The sequence below is a fragment of the Phyllobates terribilis genome, unplaced genomic scaffold (assembly GCF_046119375.1).
Source record: "Phyllobates terribilis strain yellow unplaced genomic scaffold, ASM4611937v1 Scaffold_9__5_contigs__length_417890890, whole genome shotgun sequence".
NCBI classification, from domain to species: Eukaryota; Metazoa; Chordata; class Amphibia; order Anura; family Dendrobatidae; genus Phyllobates; species Phyllobates terribilis.
Window position 1 is genome coordinate 321,084,283 of NW_027362769.1, and position 23,278 is coordinate 321,107,560.

Consider the following 23,278-nt stretch of genomic DNA (forward strand, 5'->3'; position numbering starts at 1 on the left):
TCAATGTGCGGATGGTACCAGAGTCTGGAGAAGAGGAGACTCTCCTCCAGAGCCGGGTACCATAGTACCTGTAGTTAAAAAAGAATTAAAATAAAAAAAAAAATTATACTTACCTTCTGATGGCCCCCGGTCTCCTGTACGGTGCGTCCGGTGTCTTCGGCGGCTCGCAGTGGTGTAAAAGGACCTTCCATGACGTCATTTAGTCATGTGACAGGTCACGCGACTGCTGACGTCGGTAGTCGTGTGATATGTCACATGACTAAATGACGTCATGGAATGTCCTTTTACACCACCGCGAGCCGCCCAAGACACCGGACGCACCGGAGAAGGACACTGGGGGCCATTGGAAGGTGAGTATAATGTTTTTTTTTTTTTTTTCACCATTTTTATTCTTTTTTTAGCTATTAACTTGGTCACACTATATAAAATCCATGCCGCTTGCATGGATTTATATAGTGTGACCAAGTTGTCAAGCACTTTTACAAGCGATGTCCATGTCCCTGGCAGGAAAAGCGCATGTAAAATCCACATGTACAATCCGCATGTACAATCCGCATGTACAATCCGCATGCGTTTGTCCTGCCAGGGAGATGCAGGAAAAATCTGGAGCATTTCTGCTTCGTGGGCACTTAGCCTTAAAATCCTAATAATTTTTTAAGGTTTTACAATGTGTCCGTAAAATCCGTAAAAAACATTGCCCGGAAGTGAATTTTTGGTAAGATGGCCAGAAAAAATAGGGACCGTGTAAAAGATGTACCCTCAAATTGGGCAGCATGGTGGCTCAGTGTTTAGCACTAAAGCCTTGCAGCGCTGGGGTCCTGGGTTCAAATCCCACCAAGGACAACATCTGCAAGGAGTTTATGGTGGGTTTCCTCCCTCAATCCACATACTGATAGGGAATATAGATTGTGAGCCCCAATGGGGACAGTGATGATCATGTCTGTAAAGAGTTGTGGAATCAATGGTGCTATATAAGTGATGCATAATAAATAAATTGGAAGCAAATCTAAAAATGGTAATTTGCTTGGAGAAGTCTGTTCCTAACCTACTTCCATCTAATTTATCACTGTTTGCTATTTTTGTGCAGCTTGTTTGTGAATGCTCAGAAAAACTGAAGGAAATCACCCTGAAAACCATTCCCAGAGATTGGATGAAAAGCTTCAGCGTGTCCTTAGGCATTTCATTCACCCCGCTGCTGTCATTCATGCCAAAAAAAAGCAGGTACAGATGACAGCAGAGTGAAAGATAAAAGCTGTGTTTTTTTTTTTTTTTTCTTCATTTTATACAGAATAATAAAGAAGCTGCAGTATTATCTATTACTCCACAATATCAGCCATCGAAGAATAGGCCTCATTCCTTTCTCAAAAGCATCTGAGAAAAAACAGGCCTTGTTGTCCATGACAACCAATCAGAACTCAGCTTACACTTCTAAAACAGGTCTAGAAACATAAAAGCTTCACTCTGATTGGTTGCTAAGGGCATCGGGGCCAGTTTTCTGTTTGATATGAATTTTTAAGGCTCCAGTGTTATTCATACTCAAACGTGGGGTAATACAATGTCCATTGATAATAACATTACAATATAAATTCACATTTATTTTTCACAAATAACTTTATCAAAAATAGAAACACTGACAACAATAAAACACACAACAGTAGCGCAGACTGATGTACAGTTATGTGAGCCCATGAAGACCGATCCACGAATACAGCTCATTCATTTTTGAGGATCTCGCCACATTTGCAGTTTTTCTTATACAATAAAATTAGATTGAACGCTTAGGCGAGGTTCACACCTGGGTTCGGGAATTATTTTTGTTTGTTCAGTTTTAGGAAAAGACAGATGGGATTAATTTCCAAAACACATCTATTGCATAACAGATGTAAATGGAAGCAGAGTAGCCCCATTGAATTATTATGGGGTCTGTCTTGGTTCCACTATGTGTCAATTTAATGGAACAAAAAAATGCAGCAGGCAGAATTTTTTCCGTTCTGAGGCTAAGTGCCCATGATGCAGAAATGCTGCAGTTTTTTTCCGCTTCTCCCTGGCAGGAAAAACACATGCGGATTTTACATGCGTTTTTCCCGCCAGGTAGAAGCGTTTGTCAAGCGTTTTTGCATGCATTTCTGCATGCGGGTTATCAACCGCTTTTCCAAGCGATTTTAGCATCACCTTGAAAAGTGCTTGACAACTTGGTCCACACTATATAAATCCATGCAACATGGATTTATATAGTGTGACCAAGTTAATAGTTGAAAAAAAGAATGAAAATGGTAAAAAATAAAAATTATACTTACCTTCTGATGGCTCCCGGTCTTTTCTCTGCTGCGTCCGGTCTCTTGTACGGCTCGCGGTGGTGTGAAAGGACCTTTCATGACGTCATTTAGTCATGTGACAGGTCACGCGACCGCCGATCTGTCACATGACTAAATGACATCATGGCAGGTCCTTTCACACCACCGCGAGCTGTACAAGAGACCGGACACAGCGGAGAAAACACCGGGGAACATCGGAAGGTGAGTATAATGTTTATTTTTTATTTAAAATTCTTTTTTTAACAGGTACCATGGTACCTGGGGCTGGAGGAGAGTCTCCTCTTCTCCAGACCCGGGTACCATCCGCGCATTGAATCGCTTAATATCCGCATGTGCACATGTAGTCATGCGGATGCTAAGTGATTCAATGCAAGTCAATGGCTGCAATTACACCACGTTTCCGCAAAATTAATGGACATGCTGCATATTTTTCCGCAATGATAATCCGCAGCGGAAATTTCAGCAGCATGTGCACAGCACATGCGGATTATCATTGGGGACCATGGGGCACGTATCACCAAGCGTTTTTTAAGCGTTTTCGCTGCGGAAATTCCACAGCAAAAACGCTTGAAAAACGCATAGTGGGCAAGCAGCCTAAGGGTATGTTCACACATTGTGTTTTTGCCATGAAAAAATGCAGCTTTTTACTATACCAGTAGCGATGAGTGAGCGTGCTCGCCACTCGAACGAGATCAGGGTGCTCGGGTATGTATCGAGTATTGCGGGTGCTCAAGCGCCATGCTGGAGTCCCCGGGGATTGTCTGTCATACACAGTAAAGCCATAGCCAATATGGCTATGGCATTATTGTCTATGTCAGCCAATTCCCTCATGTTTATTGGCTGTCTAACAGCTGCAAAACATGCAGAGAGGGGACTCGAGCATGGCGCTCGAGCACCCGCGATACTTGCTGCTTACCCGAGCACCCAGATGTCACTCGAGTGGCTGCTTGCTCAGCACTATCTATCAGCAAAGTGAATGAAATCTCATTCAAATGTTGCTTATTCTTTCCTTGCAGATTTGAAGCATTTTTGCAGCATTTTTCACTCATTAAAATGAATAGGAAAAATCGCATTAAAAAAACCCCTACTTTATGCAGCATTTTTCCTGCCAATGCTCCAGTATTTGCAGAAGATTTTACTCCTGCAAATACTGAACGTGTGTACAAACCCATAAACGAACACATAGCAGACAGCCTAGTAATTAATGGGGTCCCTCTGCTTCCTTGTGTCAGGTATGCAACTGATCTATTTTGCTCACGAATTCCATTTTTCAGTTCTTAAAATAGACAGATAAAAACAATTGCCCAATGCAAGTGTGAACACAGCCCTTTCTATAATAGAGTGGCAAAGTTAGGCCACCTTCGCCAAACACCATAAAAGACAGTCTAAAAGACGACAACATAAGTTACAAACAAAATTAATATTTTTTGCAGTTTTTATATTAAAATTTAGGTTTACAGCTAGAAATCAGCCTCAGGCCACGGCCCCACTATCAGTAATTGGTCAGTATTTTTTCTCAGGAGGGGAGCCAAAACCAGGAGTGGGTGATAAATGCAGAATTGGTGACTTGTTTCTATTATACCTTTTCTCTGATTGTTCCTCACCAGGTTTTGGCTCTCACTCCTGAGAAAAAATACTGACCGAATACTAATAGTGGGGCTGCGGCCTTAGGCCATTTCACATGTCCATATATTTCCAGAACCGGAAAAACCTTTATCGAAGATATACGTGTCCCGTGTATGTCACACATGTGGCAACCGTGTGCCGCCCGTGTGCCGCATCAGGATCACATGTACCGGCGCCTGGGAATCAGCACTACAGTTAGCGGGGGACATCTCCAGACAGATGAGTATAAGCATTTTATTATACAACCCCTGGCAAAAATGATGGAATCACAGGGCTCGGAGGATGTTCATTCAGTTGTTTAATGTTGTTGAAAAAAAGCAGATCACAGAAATGGCACAAAACTAAAGTCATTTCAAATGGCAACTTTAGGGCTTTAAGAAACACTAAAAGAAATCAAGATTAAAAATGTGGTACTCAGTAAGGGTAATTTTTTTCAGACCAAGCAGAGGAAAAAAATTATGGAATCACTCAATTCTGAGGAAAAAATTATGGAATCACCCTGTAAATTTTCATTTCCAAAACTAACACCTGCATCAAATTAGATCCGCTCGTTAGTCTGCATCTAAAAAGGAGTGATCACACCTTGGAGAGCTGTTGTACCAAGTGGACTGACATGAATCATGTCTCCAACACGAGAGATGTCAATTGAAATAAAGGAGAGGATTATCAAACTCTTAAAAGAAGGTAAACCATCAAGCAATGTTGCAAAAGATGTTGGTTGTTCACAGTCAGTTGTGTCTAAAATCTGGACCAAATACAAACAACATGGGAAGGTTGTTAAAGGCAAACAAACTGGTAGACCAAGGAAGACATCAAAGCATCAAGACCGGAAACGTAAAGCAATATGTCTCCAAAACAGGAAATGCACAACAAAACAAATGAGGAACTAATGGGAGGAAGCCGGAGTCAATGTCTGTGACCGAACTGTAAGAAACCGCCTAAAGGAAATGGGATTTACATACAGAAAAGCTAAACATAACCATCATTAACACCTAAACAGAAAAAAACAAGGTTACAATGGGCTAAGGAAAAGCAATCGTGGACTGTGGATGACTGGATGAAAGTCATATTCAGTGATGATTCTGCATTGGGCAAGGTGATGATGCTGAAACTTTTGTTTGGTGCTGTTCCAATGAGATTTATAAAAATGACTGCATGAAGAGAACATGCAAATTTCTACAGTCATTAATGATATGGGGCTGCATGTCAGGTAAAGGCAATGGGGAGATGGCTGTCATTACATCTTCAATAAATACCCAAGTTTACATTGATATTTTGGACAGTTTTCTTATCCCATCAATTGAAAGGATGTTTGGGGATGATGACTTCATTTTTCAAGATGATAATGCATCCTGCCATAGAGCAAAAACTGTGAAAACATTCCTTGAAAGAAGACACATAAGGTCAATGTCATGGCCTGCAAATAGTTCGGATCTCAATCCAATTGAAAATCTTTGGTGGAAGTTGAAGAAAATGGTCCATGACAAGGCTCCAACCTGCAAAGCTGATCTGGCAACAGCAATCAGAGAAAGTTGGAGCCAGATTTATGAAGAGTACTGTTTGTCACTCATTAAGTCCATGCCTCAGAAACTTCAAGCTGTTATTAAAGCCAGAGGTGTGCAACAAAATACTAGTGATATATTGGAGTGTTCTTTTATGTGTTTGTTTTTCATGATTCCATAATTTTTTCCTCAAAATTGAGTGATTCCATAATTTTTTCCATCTGCTTGGTCTGAAAAAAATTGGACGTGACATCACTGGTCGCGGTCAGCCCCTAATGCAGAAGTGAGCAGAGACGAATTACATTGGTAATTGGGAAAACTTGATAGACAAAAAAGTACAAAAAAAAACCCACAAGCAGATTTAAAGGACTCAAAGAAATGTTGATTGGAGTAAAATGCAGGCTTGGATTGCCCTCAAGACAGAAACTGAAATCTATGGCTGCTGGGATATGTTATTGAACATGGCCTTTCATGGACACTTTTCAAAATTAGCAAGAAAAATCACAGATTATTTTTATTTTTTTCACAAAAATGGCATATATCATAATTTTCCAAAATTCTCGCAAATTGCTTGATACAATTTCCTTGCCATACTTAAGAGAAATTCTTAATTTTTGTATAAGCTACCGGAAAAATTCTGGGCTAAAAAAAGCCCCTGTTTTAAATTACCTCATTAAAAAATTCTGAATTAATAGATGATTTCCCATTCAGGACTCTCATTAGTAAGATACTGAGTGGTTCATTTGTTACATGGACATCCCATTGATTTTAATAAGAACTGTGCAATACTTCACTCTTCCTGTACATGCGCTGCAGGGAAATTGAACACAAATTACAGCTGATCACTCGGAACATCCTTTGATCAGTTTACCATTAAGGACCTCTCTCACAAAAAGGGATTAATAAAACCAGACAACTCTTTTGGTCACGTTTCAATCCTTAAATTGGTATTGTCTTTTAATGAAACAGGGAGCTTTAATACCTTTGTCACACGCCTAATGCCTTCAGATAACCATCGATACATTTGTTATGGCTTCCAGTACATTACGTACGCTTGCTTTTTCTCCTTATTTCAGATATGACAGACTACTGTAGCTCAGCTACCGTGAAATAAACGGAATAAACAACTTCAAAAATACATTTTGACTAGCTGTGAAGAAAAATCAATAGTCATTTGTTATGCTGTAGCCATGTCAAATGCACAGATAAGAAGCCGCAGGGTGAAAGTTGCAAAATCCAAATGGACTCTTCATGAGTGAAGACATTTTACATTCACAGTGTGCAGAAAGTGCAAGCGACACACTCTTGCCAAGATATGCCGATAAACACAATAAATGTCGCTTGCCTATAAAACAACTTTACATGAAATGTAAAGCAATCTAAACAGAGGATGAGCCAAAGGATATTGCCCAATTACTTGGCAAAGGGTTTTATAGTAGAGTTTAACACAACCGCATAACCGTCATATTCACCACGATGCATCTAGATGTTCCCGTAGAAAAGTTAATTTGAGTCTCATCCTTTCCCTTAGCTACCAGAAGAAACTGGGACAAGGTGAAGCAATGGTTGGCCACTACCTGATGGAGGATCTGTGCCAAACTTCATCCTGATCCTGCCAGGTGGAAGATCTTCTGCTGGTCGTACAGAAACGATAAACCTACGTCTAAAGGTTTCACACAAGATAATATAGATGAAAGGGTTAATACAACTATTAGCATAGCCCATACTGATGGCCACACAATAAGCATAATGAAACGCTAGTGTAGGCTGGTCCATGACTAGTTGAATTATTTGCAGTACATAAAATGGAGCCCAACAGATGAAGAACACCAAGCAGATGGCTATAGCTGTCCTCGTCACTTTTTTGGTCCTTATCCTTGAGCTTCTCTGAGCTGTTAGGGCTTCTGAGGAAGCCATTTTCAGCAGGATTCTCCTATAAGCTAATGAAATAACAGCAAATGGGATGGCAAAGGCCAAAAAGAACTGATACAAGGTGTACCAATAAATATCACTTTCTGGATTGGGTAGGGTGATGCCACAGCCCAGGACTCCACCGGGAAGGGAAATAAGTCTAGCATACATCCAAACTGGAGTGATACTTAGAAGAGACAGCACCCACAGGATGCAAATGACCATGATGGCTACAGGTGGCTTCCTGTACTTTGCCGAGGTAAATGGGTAAACTGTTGCAAGGTATCGGTCAATAGACATGGCTGTCAGTATATACGTGCTGGTAAACTGACTATTGGTATCCAATGCAGTAATAAGTGTACACATGGTTTCTCCAAAATGCCAAACACCATTACCAAGAAGTTGATGAATCAAGAAGGGCATCCCAAGAAGAAAGAGTAAGTCTACCACTGAAAGGTTGATGATAAATATGTCAGGAACACTGCTGGTACACCGGAATTTGGATTTCTTGAAGACGGTATAGATGACAACACTATTGCCAATAATTCCCAACAAACAAATAATTCCAAAAACAGTTGGCATTATTACGTTGGCATAGGCGACATTGCCACTAGGATCTGTAATGAGAAAAATAATGGGTTAGAAAAATATACCATGCCTACAATGTACTGCATTATAGCTTTTCTTATATATATTATCTTGACCAAGATATTTTGTGAATAAAGACGAGAACTGATATACTGTAGCTTCTTAAGATAGAGGAGGACATCGGGACAACCCTATGTATGGTCATAGTGCTGCTTGACTGGTCAGTGATCAGCACTAGGTATCTACACGTTTTGGAATACATCATGTATGGTGATACATGTCCTCAGGACTCAGAATTATCAAAATTGTCCTTTCACGGGTAAAATCTCTATTCAGTGAAGACAAATTTTTACATTACTGTGATAGGAGATGGCAGTTGTTACTGATGAGATTCCATGTAGATAGGAAGGGGAGGAAGAGGAGGGAAGAGCCCGGCCTCTAGATCCTCTCTACTCCTCCCACCTTCCCTCCACATAGAATTTTATTAGTAGCAACTGTCATCTCCTATCTCAGTAATGTAAAAATCTGTCTTCACTGAATACAGATTTTACCAGTGAAAGGACAATTTTAAGAATGAATGGTCAATCCTGGCCAAGAAAGAAGAAGATTTCTCTGATAAGATATATTACAAAGTTTCTTATTTTCATGTATGCCATTGATTTATAGAATGTATAATTAATAATAATTAATAATTTATCATCTTTAAGCCTTTGCTTTGATTTTTTTCATAATCCGAACCTAAGAACATGTGAAAGGAACGTCAGTAATAATCTAAATAATTGCACTTACTGTTCTGTTCATTAATAAGACAGATATTAACTGGCGGTTTAATTCTCCATGGTCTGGAGCCCCTATTCACACAGCTTTTCATACGCCTTTAATAGAGTGTGTACATAAAGGGCTCAAAGATGGCAGAGGACACCCTTTGTCCAAATCCATAAAGGCACTTGAAGTTTAAGAAAAGTTGAACATACACTTGCATGCCTTTTATGAAAGGCATAATACAATGATGAGAGCTTGCTTTATGGGTTCTGCTCCATCCTGCCTCTATGGCACTTTTACTTTCCAAGGTGAGTAAGTGCTTTTCAATCTCTAATGTTTACATTATCAAATATTGAGCTGCTTATATTTATATTTAAAAAAATATAAAAAAAACATTGCTTAAAGTATATATAGTCTTACTTTATTTTTGTATTTTTGTAAAACCAATATCCATCAAAGGCTCTTTTTAAAAGATATATACTGTTTATACACATTTATACCGTATATACACACACATTATTTTACTAGATATTTTTTCTACAAGAGAGAGCATTTCTCTTGGTCTCTCCCTGAAGTTTCATATTATTCCAACAGAATATCTACTCTTTTTTCTCCATCAGATTAGTATGCCAATTTAGAAAAGATTTGGTAGAGTGAAGATTCAAATTAGAAAAGATTTGGTAGAGTGAAGATTCAATTTAGAAAAGATTTACTAGACTGAAGACTCTTATGGCATCACTGGGCTCCGGTGGAGGGGGTGGTGCAGATACAATTGAATGTGCTTGTCATAATGATATAATCATTATTAGAATACATTCACATATAGAAAAAAAACCAGTTTCTTGCTGTAGTCTTATATCTAGTTACATAGGTAGTCCAGTTGAAAAAAAAACATGTCCATCAAATTCAACCAAATTTGCCAGATGTCTTTCCAGACCTCCACTCCTTGTTACGCCCCTGAGCAACCCAACTGCCAATTTACATCTGCCACTTAAACAAGCATAAAACTAAATGAAGGGCGTACTGTCTGAAAATTTTTAATGCATATTTTACACTCCACTTCCAGTCAATCACATCATGCTTTCCCTTTGTTATTTTCATCTTATGCCGAGAAAGTAAATATTGTCCAATGTGGTGGAACAAATGCCAGGATTTTAAATGACATAACAAAAATCTAGCATTTTTGCATGAAAATTCGTCCAGAAAGAGTGGTAAGGTACTGCCCTGCAACAAGGATTTGGGTGCAATTAAAAAAAAAAGAATAGTAGTTACAAAACTTATTGTAAACTTTTTCATTTTTTTTTTCCATGAATCATAACAATAGTCTTTATAAAACTGTGGTATACAGTGATCTCTAAAAGCACAAATGTGTGCAGGACCTAATAGGGTCTCAATATCAGATCGATGAGGTTGTGACACCCGCCACCTCCGCCGATCATCTGTTCCTGCTGTACAGCAAAGCTCCATTAACTGCCTAGTGGCCGCGGCCGGATACTGCACATCCGCCCCTATTTGAATGAATGGGAGTCGATTGGCAGTACTCCGCTGCAACCACTATACAGTTGACATAGCTGTGCTGTTCCACTCCAAAATGGATGACATCCGGCCAGCATCGGGAATAGCTGATCCACCGATCTGATTTGAATGACTTATCCTAAGGAAAGGACATCAATATAAAAGTAGTGGACAACCCATTTAAGTAACATGTTATGTATTCTCACAGTTTTAAGTGCAGTGTAGTTTTTTTTCCAGCGCTTGTGCATGGGAACATACTGTAGAGAGATATGCCCAGATAAAGTCACATAAACATATGTGCACTGGTTCTGAAGCCAGGGGGCAGAGTAACAAGGCTCCATACAGTTTGCGACAGTAGTGTGAGTTGCTACTAAGTTCAGAGACATACTGCTGCATAACTCGTGCGAGGATCGCATTGTAAACCTGGTACTGGCTGCCTGTTCTCTTTTCTGAGCATGACAGCTGCATAGAAATACATCACACTGTCATGTTCAAGTCAGGAGAGGTGCCGGGTCAGGCCGTGCAATTCAATGCGATCATCGCACGAATTACACGGCAGTGTGTCTCTGCCATAAGAGTATGGGATCTAGTCTGAGGACTCTATCAGTTGAGGTCTGGCCTGGGGTCTCTGTTTAGGGTTTTTTTTTCTGGGTTTGGGTGGGCTGGAGTCTATATTAGTTTAGGGAGCCTGGCCTGGGGTATGTACAGTATTTGTTTAGGGTGTCTAATCTGGGGTCTGTATTAGTTTGATGGGTCAGGTCTGGGGTCTGTAGTTGTTTAGGAGGTTTGTTTTTTGGTCTGTAGTGATGTCAGCAGTCAAAACTAAGTGAGTATAATGAGTGTGACTCTATATGTGTGTATATATTCTGTATTGCTGTGAGTGTGACCCTGACTTACCATATAAGCTTGTGTGTTAGTGGTCATGCACCTGCTGGATCCATACATTCGGCAGCGGTTAGCCTATTTGTAGACCAGTGATTGGGGCAGCGACAATGTTGGAGTGTGAAGAGGTGAGTAAACTACTGGACACCCAGGTGTAGTTCCAAACTATTCCTATTTGTCCCTTCACCATCAATCACCCAATCACAAGTAGTGTTCAGAATTATTGTTATGGTGGTTGGGAGGAGGGGGGAATTTACCTTATTTGCCCAAGACACCAGAACGCCTTGTCCTAGCCCTGCATATAAACCTACATACTTCACTTTCTAGTTCACATGCAGTAATCTTTAGAAAATGAGGTAGGCTCTTGACGATGAACCGTTCATCTGAGTTATTTATATTCTCAATAACAATGTGATTGTACATTCCTGAACAGAACAGTCAATGATCACAGAGAAATTCTCATTTACAGCTGAGGGAATTACAAGAGGCAATCCCACATGATAACCTAGAGATGCTCCCTAGCATAACACAGCTCTCTGTACCATTCACATGGATATATCTGTGAAATTTTAAGTACTGATGTCAGCAAAGATAGTAACGGTGTCTATCTACCAATACTAAACATAACATCTTGTACTGGAGAGAGAGGGGGGATACAGAGGATAGCAGATATGCCAATTACTCCATTATATAGAGCCTTAGGGCTCACCTCCTAAATCTGGTTATTCACATGAACATTTTCCTCCTAAGTCAATGGGGCTTTTTGTACCTCTGCAAAAAACTCACACACGTTCTATTTTGGTCTATTTTTGGTCCATTTTTCCAAATTCATTGCTCACACATGTCCTATTTTGGTCCATTTTTGGTCTATTTTTGCGAATCCATTGCTCACAAATGTCCTATTTTGGTCCATTTTTGCTAATCCATTGCTCACAAATGTCCTATTTTGGTCAATTTTTTGCGAATCAGACTCAGCCATTAAATTCTATGGGAGTGAGAAAAAAAAACGGAATGCACACGGAAGCCAACCACGTGCTATCTGTTTTTTCACAGATCCATTTTTGGATGCAAAATTGGACACAGTCTTCTGAATGCAGCCTGATACACAGGAGTTTTTTCCTAAATAGCTCATAGTAACCTGTACTTGCTTATAGTATAGAAATTAGATTGTTAGCTCTGCTAACACATGGTCGAATTAACGTTCCTTCAACAGCATAAAGGTATGTTCACATTTTCCACCTCATGATCCGCTTCCAAATCAAACCGCTTCAGATAGTCTTTGAATATTCTAGATTGTGAGTCCCAATGGGGACAGTGCCGATAATGTTTGTAAAGCGCTGTATAAGTTAGTAAAATAAATGTGGATATTGAAGCGGATCTGCTTCCAAAATCCACATATAAAACCACTGTTTGAACAGATCCTGCATTTTTTGCCTCGATCGCGATCAATCTGTGGTTTTTGCTACAATTTAAAAAAAAAAATGTAATGTGACTTTTTGCAGAGAAAACACAATGTGGGAACAACCTAAGATCAGACTGTGGTGTCATTGATCTGTTAATTTCCAATTATAATGGTTACAATTTTACCTGCAGTCCTATGTAAAAAAAAAAAAACTACAAGACATCATGAGTTGTAACAAACAACAAACTCATCTCTGTTACACTGGAAACACTCAGCTCCACTATCCCTGCAAATCCTCACATTGTAAAATCATCAGCAAATTGTGTTCTGCAGAACTAGATTTGGACCAGAACTGCAGAGATACATAACCAGTCTAGGAATATAGGACAATGAACATAGACTGCAATACAATCCATTCATGCAACTACCTACCAAAAGAAGAAAAGTTGTGAAAAATCTGGGAATTGTTATCCTGCAGGTTGATCTCCTCTTCCAGATCTGCTGGCACCTCCATCTTTTCTGGTCTGGCAACCTGTCAATACAGTTTATTGGCCTCCTCAGCTGGCATCTGTCAAAGTCCCTGCTAGCTGCAGCAGCCCATTGCAGGAGCAGGCAGAGCATGTGGAATCCAGCATCTCTGAATACAACCTGCTTTCCCTAGAAGCTGCTGTGAAGAATATAGCACAATCTGAGCTGTGGTTCCTCCTGCTCCTTGCACCACCCTCTGGCTAAAGTGACAACATTCCTTAATAAAGCAAGCTGTCATCTGGATGGAGCAAAGGGTGTCTTCTTTGTATCACAGCTGAAGAAAGAGGAAATCAATACAGATTCCCAATCGTTCTGCCATCCAAATAGATACAACCTTAAAAACAGGGAAATTCATTGCATACAAGCCCAGCGGTGCATCCCCAACTGCCCAGACTCCAAATCTAGAATCTGCGTGAAAAAAATGAGTTTTCATATATCAGTCAGAATATTTCAAGAAGCAGAAGAGGTTCCCCGAGACTCAATATAAAATACGCTAAATTAATTTTACACTTTTTTTTTTTAGATTATAAAAGTACAAACAGTTTTTCTCATTTTCTTTGCTTTTTGATGGAACCTTTCTAATTAACCATGGCAGTTCCCAGAGGCAGCGTGTGTCAGTTCAAAGGCTCCTGTGCGGTTGCTTACAGGTAATTAGGAGCACATAGAAAAGGGTCCAAACTGGATTTTCCGCAGGGGGTCCAAGGCACGGTAGCGTGAACATAGCAGGAAGGGGGTCTACAGAGAAAATTGCGCTGGCCTGTGATGGATTGGTTGCAAGTAGACTTTAACTGAAATCGTGAGAGTATGCGAAGTTCTAATTAGCATTCAATTTAATTTCAAAGATTGCCGTAATCAATTGCTACCCTGGGACTGAAGCCGAATAATAACCTACATGGGCCCTCTAGGAACGGAGTTGGATTATCCACTTTGTCTTTATGCCATTTTTGTTTAGTATGTTAATCCTGAAATTTTGAGTCTCGGGAATGGTGAAAGTGCTGGTACTGACGTAAAAAAAATAAATCTTTTCTTTCCTAAAATTAATTAACCCAGTTTAGTAGCCGATGTGAAAAGCATAAGCTAATTAAAGAGCGACTCTACACCCAAAGGCGAAATTAGTCACTCTGCTTCTGAAATGCAAGATGGTTCAGATCAGGAAATATGGGTGAGACATACTCAGCAGATTCTTAAAGAGGACCTGTCACCATTTATTTTTAACTAATACATATTAAAAATAATAAATTCTCTAAATACAGTGGTGTGAAAAAGTGTTTGCCCCTTTCCTGATTTCTTACTCTTTTGCATGTTTGTCATACTTAAATGTTTCAGATCACAACACAAATTTAATTATTAGACAAAGATAACATGAGTGAACACAAAATGCAGTTTTAAATGAAGGTCTTTATTATTAAGGGGAAAAGAAATCCTAACCTACAGGGCCATGTGTAAAAAAGTGATTGCCACCCCTTAAAACATAAATTAACTGTGTTTTTTCACATCTTTTGGGAAGCGGAGTTCAATTTCCCTAGCCACACACAGCCTGATTACAGCCACACCTGTTCTCAATAAAGAAATCACTTAAATAGGACCTGCCCGACAAAGTGAAGTAGACCAAAAGATCCCCAAAAGCTAGACATCATGCTGTGATCCAAAGAAATTCAGGAACAAATGAGAAACAAAGAAATTGAGATCTATCAGTCTGGAAAAAGTTATAAAGTAATTTCTAAAGCTTTGGGACTCCAGCAAACTACAGTGAGAACCATTATCCACAAAGGACGAAAACATCGAACAGTGGTGAACATTCCCAGGAGTGGCCAGCTCACCAAAATTACACCAAGAGAGCAGTGACGACTCATCCAAGAGGTCAGAAAAGACCCCACAACAACATCCAAAGAACTGCAGGCCTCACTTGCCTTAGCTAAGGTCAGTGTTCATGACTCCACCATAAGAAAGAGATTGGGCAAAAATGGTATGCATGGTAGAGTTCCAAGACACAAACCACTGCTGAGCAAAAAGAACATAAAGGCTTGTCTCAGTTTTGCCAGAAAACATCTTGATGATCGCCATTCGCCAAGACTTTTGGGAGAATACTCTGTAGACTGACAAAATAAAAGATTAACTTTTTGGAAGGTGCAAGTCCCATTACATCTGGAGTAGAAGTAACACAGCATTTCAGAAAAGGAACATCATGCCAACAGTAAAATATGGTGGTAGTGTGATGGTCTGGGGCTGTTTTGCTGCTTTAGGACCTGGAAGACTTGCTGTGGTAAATAGAACCATGAATTCTGCTGTCTAACAAAAATTCCTGAAGGAGAATGTCTGGCCTTCTGTTTGTGACCTCAAGCTGAAGTGCACTTGGATTATACAGCAGGACAATGATCCAAAACACACCTGAAAGTCCACCTCTAAATTGCTTAAGAAAAAAAAATTAAGACTTTGGAGTGGCCTAGTCAAAGTCCTGACCTTAATCTTATTGAGATGCTGTGGCATGACCTTAAAAAGGCGGTTCATGCTCGGAAACCCTCCAATGTGGCTGAATTACAACAATTTTGCAAAGATGAGTGGGCCAAAATTCCTCCAGAGCGTTGTAAAAGACTGTTACGGTACTGGCGTAGCACTGCTGGAATCCAGTAGCCGAAGGAGCACAAGCAGGAATAGAAAGTGGTAGTAGAAGAGGAGGAGAGGAGATAATAGTCTGGGTAAAACAGTCCAGGAGCATGAGACTGGAACTAGACCAAACAGGTAGACACAATACACAAGCAATGAATGAGAGCTCCATGCGGCTTTAAGTAGGCCCAAACAGGAAACAAGATGGATTCCACAGGTTCAAAATCTGCCATCTTAGTAGAGGGCAATTGCAGAACACAGCAGCAGCCTCCAGTGATAAGGAGTGGAATTGCAGCACAATTATTAAAGTGAACAATAGCAGCCACTAGTGGTCAAGCTGTAGAAGGACAACAGGAATCCTGACAAAGACTCATTGGCAGTTATCGTAAGCGCTTGATGGCAGTTGTTGCTGCTAAGGGTGGCCCAACCAGTTATTAGGTTTAGGGGGCAATCACTTTTTCACACAGGGCCCTGTAGGTTTGGATTTCTTTTTCCCTTAATAATAAAGACCTTCATTTAAAAACTGCATTTTGTGTTTACTTGTGTTATCTTTGTCTAATACTTAAATTTGTTTTGTGATCTGAAACATTTAAGTGTGACAAACATGCAAAAGAAAAAGAAATCATGAAGGAGGCAAACACTTTTTCACACCACTGTAAATATCAAACACCTGTGATAATTAGTTTGCCAGATGAGCCCAATTAAAGGAAAACTTCTTAAGAAGGATATTACACATGATTAAGCAGGCCACAAGTTTGAAACAATATTGGGAAAGAAAAATAATCCATCTGCTGACAAACAGTAGCAAATAGTGCAATGCTTAGGGCAAGGTATGAAAACATTAGATATTTCGCAAAAATATAAGCGTGATCATCGTGATCATCATACTATGAAGAGATTTGTGAGTGATACAGAGCACAGATGGGTTTGTGCAGATAAAGGCATAATGAGAAAGTTTCCTGCAAGAAAATATCATCGGATTAAGAGAACAGCTGCTAAAATAACAGTACAAAGAAGCAAGCAGGTATTTGAAGCTGCTGATGGCTCTGGAATCCCTCGAACCTCAAGGTGTAAGATCCTCCAGAGGCTTGCAGTTGTGCATAAGCCTACTATTCGGTCACCCCTAAACAATGCTCACAAGCAGAAACGTTTGCAGTGGGCCCAGATATACAAGAAGACTAATTTTAAAACAGTCTTGTTTACTGATGAATTCATTACAACTCTGGATGGTCCAGATGGATGGAGTAGTGAATGGTTGGTGCATGGCCGCAATGTCCCAACAAGCCTTCAACATCAGCAAGGAGGTGGCAGAGTCATGTTTTTGGTTGGAATCATGGGGAGAGAGCTGTTATGCCCCTTCAGGGTCTATGAAGGTGTGAAAATGACCTCTGCAAAGTATATAGAGTTTCTGACTTACCACTTTCTTCCATGGTACAAAAAGTAGAACTGTGCAACCCGTAGCAAAATGATCTTCATGCATGACATTGAACCATATCATGCTGCAAAGAATACCTCTTAGTGATATTCTGCTATGGGCATAAAAGAAAAGAAACTCATAGTGTTGCCACCATCCTGCCCTGACCTCAACCCTATTGAAAACCTTTGGAGTATTTGGGGTATCCTCAAGAAAAAAATCTATGCGGGTGGGAGGAAGTTCACATCAAAACTGCAGCTGTGGGAGGCTATTCTGTCATCCAGCAAAGAAATTCAAGCAGAAACTATGCAAAAACTCCAAATTTTTTGCATCCAAATTTCATTAGATGCAAGAATTGTGAAGGTGATATCAAAGAAGGGGTCCTAAGTTCACATGTTACTGTCACGGGTGTCAAACCTGACAGACAGTCATAGGAGGTCCAGCTGTAAAAAGTCGCTGCGTTTGGCCTTGCAAATATTTTCATGATCCCTCTCCCTTTAGGACCCAGCGGTGATCCTCAGTCACCTTGCTTGGAGATTCTACCTTTAGGACCCAGCGGTGATCCTAACCTTCTTCTGCTAATTAGCACGCCCTTGCTGTATCCTTAAATACACTCAGTTTCTCAAGAAAGTTGCTGGTGATAGAGTGATTCTTATGTATTCAGGCCTGGAATTCTAGTAGTTGGCTAGAATTTTCTTGGAGTTCCTTCGCGCATTGTTGCCGTGTGCGCTCAGGTGTCATCTTTAAGCTAAGTGTATTCCCTTGTTTGTTTCCCTTTTGTGTACTTTAGTTTGCAGTGGGGCTGACTAGTGCTCACCCCTCCACTTACCTGCCTAAGGCCTAGCTTTAGGGTTAGCTAGGGCCAGGTTTCCTGCTCGGCAATAGGTGCAGAACCTATATAGAGTCCATAGGGGAGACAGGGTTTGTTCTTTGAGCTGTTTAGGGGTCTCCACTCCCCCTTTCCCTTCTCTTTTCCTGTCATTATATGCCGGATTCTCCCCATACCCAGGGTGACATTATCACCAGCTGTACATATAAAAACAAAACAAAACTGACTTTTGTTTTTTTTGTGTGTGTTTTTGTTTTTTCCTGTGTTGTTATGGATCCCGTTTCGGTTCTGGCAGAGCAGCTTCAGAATTTATCACTGGAGGTAACTGACCTTTGATCAGCTACACAACAGCAACTGCAACGGCCACAGACTCCTAATGTTGGGGACTCTGCGGCTAGGCCGGTCCAGCTGGAGCCCAAAATTACCCTAACGGAAAGGTTTTCAGGAGGTAGAGACAAGTTTATTGTGTTTAAAGAAGCTTGTAAATTATATTTTAAACTTCGACTCTACTCCTCTGGAGATGAGGAGCAGTGAGTGCGGATTGTGATTTCACTGTTACAAGGAGATCCTCAATCCTGGGCTTTCTCTTTGCCACAGGGCTCTGCTTGCCTCCGATCGGTTGAAGGATGTTTTGGGGCTCTAGCCTTCATCTATGATGATTTTGACCAAATCTCCTTGTCTGAGTCCAGGCTGCGTCACCTTCAGCAGGAGGATCGGTCAGTGGAGACTTATAGTTCCAAATTTTGTAAATGGGCAACCAATACCAAGTGGAATGACCCGGCTCTTAGAAGCCAATTTTGTCAGGGTCTTTCAGAAAGGTTGAAGGATGGCTTGGCAATTTACAAAACCCCTGGGTCCTTGGAGGCTGCCATGTCATTAGCTATATGTGTAGATAGACGCCTTCAGGATAGGTGACGCCATATTCTCCGAAACCCCCTTTTTAGAGGCAAGCCCCATTGCTGGGAGGGCGGTCTAGGGGTGAACCTGTACTTATGGATTTGGAGAAACTCATGCAGTTAGGGGGAGCTACTGCATCGCATATTTCCCCTGAAATCCGCAAGAGAAAGGGGGTATTTTTTTTGTGGTAAAAAGGGACATTTTATTGGGGTTTGTCTCTCTATTCCTAAGCAAAAAGGAACATCTGGAACTCAATTGACCCTTGGTAGTGTGAGGTTGGATAATCAGGGGGTGTGTTTGTCTTCTACATGCAGTTCTCGGTTTGTCATGACGGCAGAGGTTGTGCTAGAGAGCAGGACTGAGAAAATTTCTGTGTTTTTGGACAGTGGAGCTGGAGTCAGCATGGCTGATGCTGAGTTTGTTAGAACTCATGGGCTTACTTGCTGTACGTTAACTAAGCCCATCCCTATTTATGCCATCGACTCAGCGCCACTTGCACAGAGATGTCTGACACAGATTGTACATGATATAAAACTGAGGGTGAGGCCTTTTCATTATGAAGTAATGCCTTGTTATGTCCAGGAGAGCCTTCCCACTCTGGTGGTACTGGGTCTACCCTGGTTGGTAAAACATAATCTGGTAGTGGATTGGCAATCCAGGAAAATTGTGGAATGAGGAGATTACTATCATGAAAACTGCTTAAACCTTTCCCTTTCTGCAGTTTCTACGGAGACCTTACCTGCATTTTTATATGGTTTTGAGGACGTATTTTCTGAGAAGGGGTATCAGAATTTGCCTTCTCATCATGCTGATGACTGTCCTATTAACCTGATTCCCGGAGCTAAACTACCCAAGTTCAGACTGTATAAACTTTCTGGCCCTGATAGACAAGCCATGAAGGATTTCATTGCTGACAGCCTGGAGAAGGGACATATCAGACCCTCATCTTCGCCCATGACGGCAGGTTCTTCTTCGTTAAGAATAAAGATGGGGATCTCTGTCCCTGTTTAGATTTCCGGGAATTTAATCAAATTACTGTCCAAGATCCGTATCCTCTTCCTCTGATTATGGATTTATTCAACCAGGGAGAATCAGAGAGAGGGATGAATGGAAAACGGCTTTCAATACCACTGACGGGCATTTTGAGAGTCTGGTTATACCTTTTGGTCTCACCAATGCACTCGCGGTTTTCCAGCAATTCATTAATAATATTTTCAACCATTTAGTGGGCAGGTTTGTTGTGGTCTATCTGGATAATATTTTGGTTTACTCACCTGATTTAAGATACATCAGGGTCAAGTTAAACAGGTAGTATAGATTTTAAGAGATAGCAAACTATATGCCAAACTAGAGAAATGTGTTTTTGCTGTCCAGGAGGTGCTATTTTTGGGGTACCTGTTGTCATAGTCGGGTTTTCAGATGGATCTGGAGAAGATCCGTGCTGTATTTGATTGGGACTGTCCCGAGAACCTGAAGGCATTACAGCGCTTCCTTGAGTGTACTAGTTTTTACCGGAAATGTATCTAAAATTATTCAGTAATTGTGTAACCCCTTACTGACATGACAAGAAAGGGGTCAGATTTCTCTAAATGGTCGAATGCCGCCCAGCAGGCTTTCTCCTCTTTAAAGAGATGTTTTGCCACAGCACCTATACTCAGTCAGCCCGATGTTTCTCAACCTTTCATTATAGAAGTTGATGCATCGGAGGTGGGGGTTGGGACTGTGTTGTCTTAGGGTCCGTCCCCTGGTAAATGGCATCCATGCGCTTTCTTTTCCAAAAAGTTGTCTTCGGCCCAGAGAAATTATGACGTGAGTAATAGGGAGCTTTTGGCGATTAAATTGGCTTTCGAGGAATGGCGATATTGGTTGGAGGGGGCAGTCCATCCTATTCCTGTTATCACGGACCATAACAACCTATCATATCTTCAGTCTGCTAAACGTCTCAACCCTAGGCAGGCTAGGTGGTCTCTATTTTTTCTAGGTTCAATTTTGTTGTCACTTTCCATCCAGGGGTTAAAAATGTAAAGGCTGATGCTTTATCCCGGAGCTTCCCTTGTGGTAGTGACCATGAGAACCCTGCTCCTATTTTTCCGAAGGTGGTAGCTATTTTGACCTTGTGCACTGACCTGGAGGAGGAGGTGTTGGAGGCTTAGAGGGACGCCCCTGTCTCCTGCCTTTCAGGGAGGTTATTTGTACCATCTAATCTGCGCCGTAAAGTAAGTTCTAAAGTATCGCATACCCGTCTGTCTGGTTCTCTTCTCCTGCTGCCTATTCCTAGCAGATCATGGACACACTTGTCCATGGATTTTATTACTGACCTACTGGTTTCTGCAGGCAAGACTGTGGTTCTGTTGGTTATAGATAGGTTCAGTAAGATGGTACATTTCATCGCATTACCAGCACTTCCGAATGCCAAGACTCTTGCTCAGGTTTTCATTATTGAGATCGTGAAACTTCACGGGGTTCCTTCCGATGTGGTGTCAGATCGGGGAACCAGTTCATTTCTAAATTCTGGAAGGCTTTCTGTACTCGACTGGGGGTGCAGTTGTCTTTTTCTTCTGCCTTCCATCCTCAGTCAAATGGACAGACCAAGCGCATAAATCAGAATTACCTCAGGTGTTTTGTCCCCAAGAACCAGGAGGATTGGGCATCTTACTTACCATTGGCCGAGTTTGCTATAAACAATCATCACCAAGAGTCTACTGACAGGTCACCTTTCTTTGGTGCATACTGGTTTCATCCACAGTTTGGTACCTTTAGTGGTGGAGGGGCTTCAGGAGTTCCTGAGGAGGAGCGTTTTGCTTCGTCGTTCTCTTCTGTGTGGCAGGGGGTTCAGAGTAATTTGAAAATCATGGAATATAGATATAAACATATGGCTGACAGGAAACGATCGCCAGGTGCGAACCTAAGTGTGAATGATTTTGTTTGGTTGTCTACCAGGAATATCAAGTAGAAGGTTCCTTCCTGGAAGCTGGGACCTAGATTTATTGGTCCCTATAAAATAACCGCCGTCATTAACCCAGCAACGTTTCGTCTGGTGTTACCTCAGGCTCTTAGGATCCACAGTGTGTTTCACAGGTCACTGCTCAAGAAGTATGTGGTACTTCTTGAGTCCTCCCCCTTGCCGCCGCCCCCAATCATGGTTGATGGCAATTTAGAGTTCGAAATTTCGAAGATTGTGGATTCCTATCTTCAGCTTCGTTCCCTTCAGTACTTGGTGCACTGGAAGGGTTACGGTCCAGAGGACAGGATGTGGGTTTCAGCATCGGAGATGAATTCTCCTAGGTTGGTTTGTTCATTCCATGCCTCTCATCCAGAGAAGCCTGGTTCTGAGTGTCCGGAGGCCACTCATAGAAGGGGGCATACTGTCACAGGTGTGTCAGATTTGACACACAGTCATACGGGGCCTGCTGTAGAAGGTCACTGCATTTGGCCTTGCAAACATCTTCATGATCCCTCTCCCTTTAGGACCCAGCAGTGATCCTCAGTCACTTTGCTTAGGGATTCTACCTTTAGGACCCAGCGTTGATCCTCACCTTCTGCTGCTTATTAGCATGTCCTTGCTGTATCCTTAAATACACTCAATTTTTCCAGAGAGTTGCTGGTGATAGAGTGATTCTTATCTATACAGGCCTGAAATTCTAGTAGTCGGCTAGAATTTTCTTGATGTTCCTTCATGGATTGTTGCCGTGTGCTCTCAAGTGTCATCTTGAAGCTAAGTGTATTCCCTTGTTTGTTTCTCTTGTGTGTACTTTAGTTTGCAGTGGGGCTGACTAGTGCCAGTGACAGTGGGGCTGTATTTGTAGGGCACCCTTCCCTTTTCCTGCCATTATACTCCGGGTTCTCCCCATACCCAGTGTGACAGTAACTTGGCCTGTTAAGAAGTTTTTAATTCAAAAAATCTTTTGATTTCAGTAAATGTGACCTCTTAATGTTGCAAATTCAATAAATGACAAATTTCAGTTCTTTACAACCTATAAAATGTTAGAAAACGTTGTTGTGCATAATAATTTGGAACAGTGCATTTTGAGGGGTTTTTTAGTTAAAAAAAAATCCTGTTATCATTAGGAAATTGTCCAATAAAATTTGATTTATACTCAAACGGTTGATCATTTGAACATTATACTGATTATGCTGATTTGCATAGACAGTTTAGGAAAATCAGAGAATAATAGTGTAAATGGTGTGGACTGGATTGTCGAATTCATGCCTCTGAAGTCACCAATCGCATTGTATTGTAATGTGAATAGTGTCCTGCGTCTTGTGTACATGTTGTGTTGTGATGTAATGTGCCATGTGTATAGTATAAGGTAGCATAAGGTAAGACATAGGTTAGAATTTTGGACATAAGATAGGTAGGAAAAGATCGTGACTGTAGTTAGATAGGGACATTAGGGTACGATAGAGTTAATGTTCGGGACTAGCCCATAGTGGAAAGGGATTAATGTTAGGGCAAGTGACTATTTCCTGTAGATAGTTAGATAAGGACAAGTTCAAGTTGAA

General features: G+C 41.0%; 1 protein-coding gene across 1 annotated transcript; it reads right to left on the minus strand.

Moving 5' to 3' along the window:
- Positions 1-2,518: 2,518 nt before the first annotated feature.
- LOC141162160 (melanin-concentrating hormone receptor 1-like) lies at positions 2,519-13,428 on the minus strand. The gene is made up of 2 exons (XM_073647959.1): positions 12,936-13,428; positions 2,519-7,971 (listed from the first exon to the last, which is right to left on the minus strand). Exons 1-2 carry the CDS (start codon positions 13,015-13,017, stop codon positions 6,971-6,973), a joined length of 1,083 nt encoding a protein of 360 aa, XP_073504060.1. The 5' UTR covers positions 13,018-13,428; the 3' UTR covers positions 2,519-6,970.
- Between the last annotated feature and the right edge of the window lie 9,850 nt (positions 13,429-23,278).

Bases quoted from the DNA above. Each gene is read 5' to 3' on its own strand.
- LOC141162160 (XM_073647959.1), bottom strand. From the start codon at position 13,017: ATGGAGGTGCCAGCAGATCTGGAAGAGGAGATCAACCTGCAGGATAAC. The intron at 7,972-12,935 runs GTAGGTAGTTGC...TTCTCATTACAG, and splicing joins TCACAACTTTTCTTCTTTTG to ATCCTAGTGGCAATGTCGCC.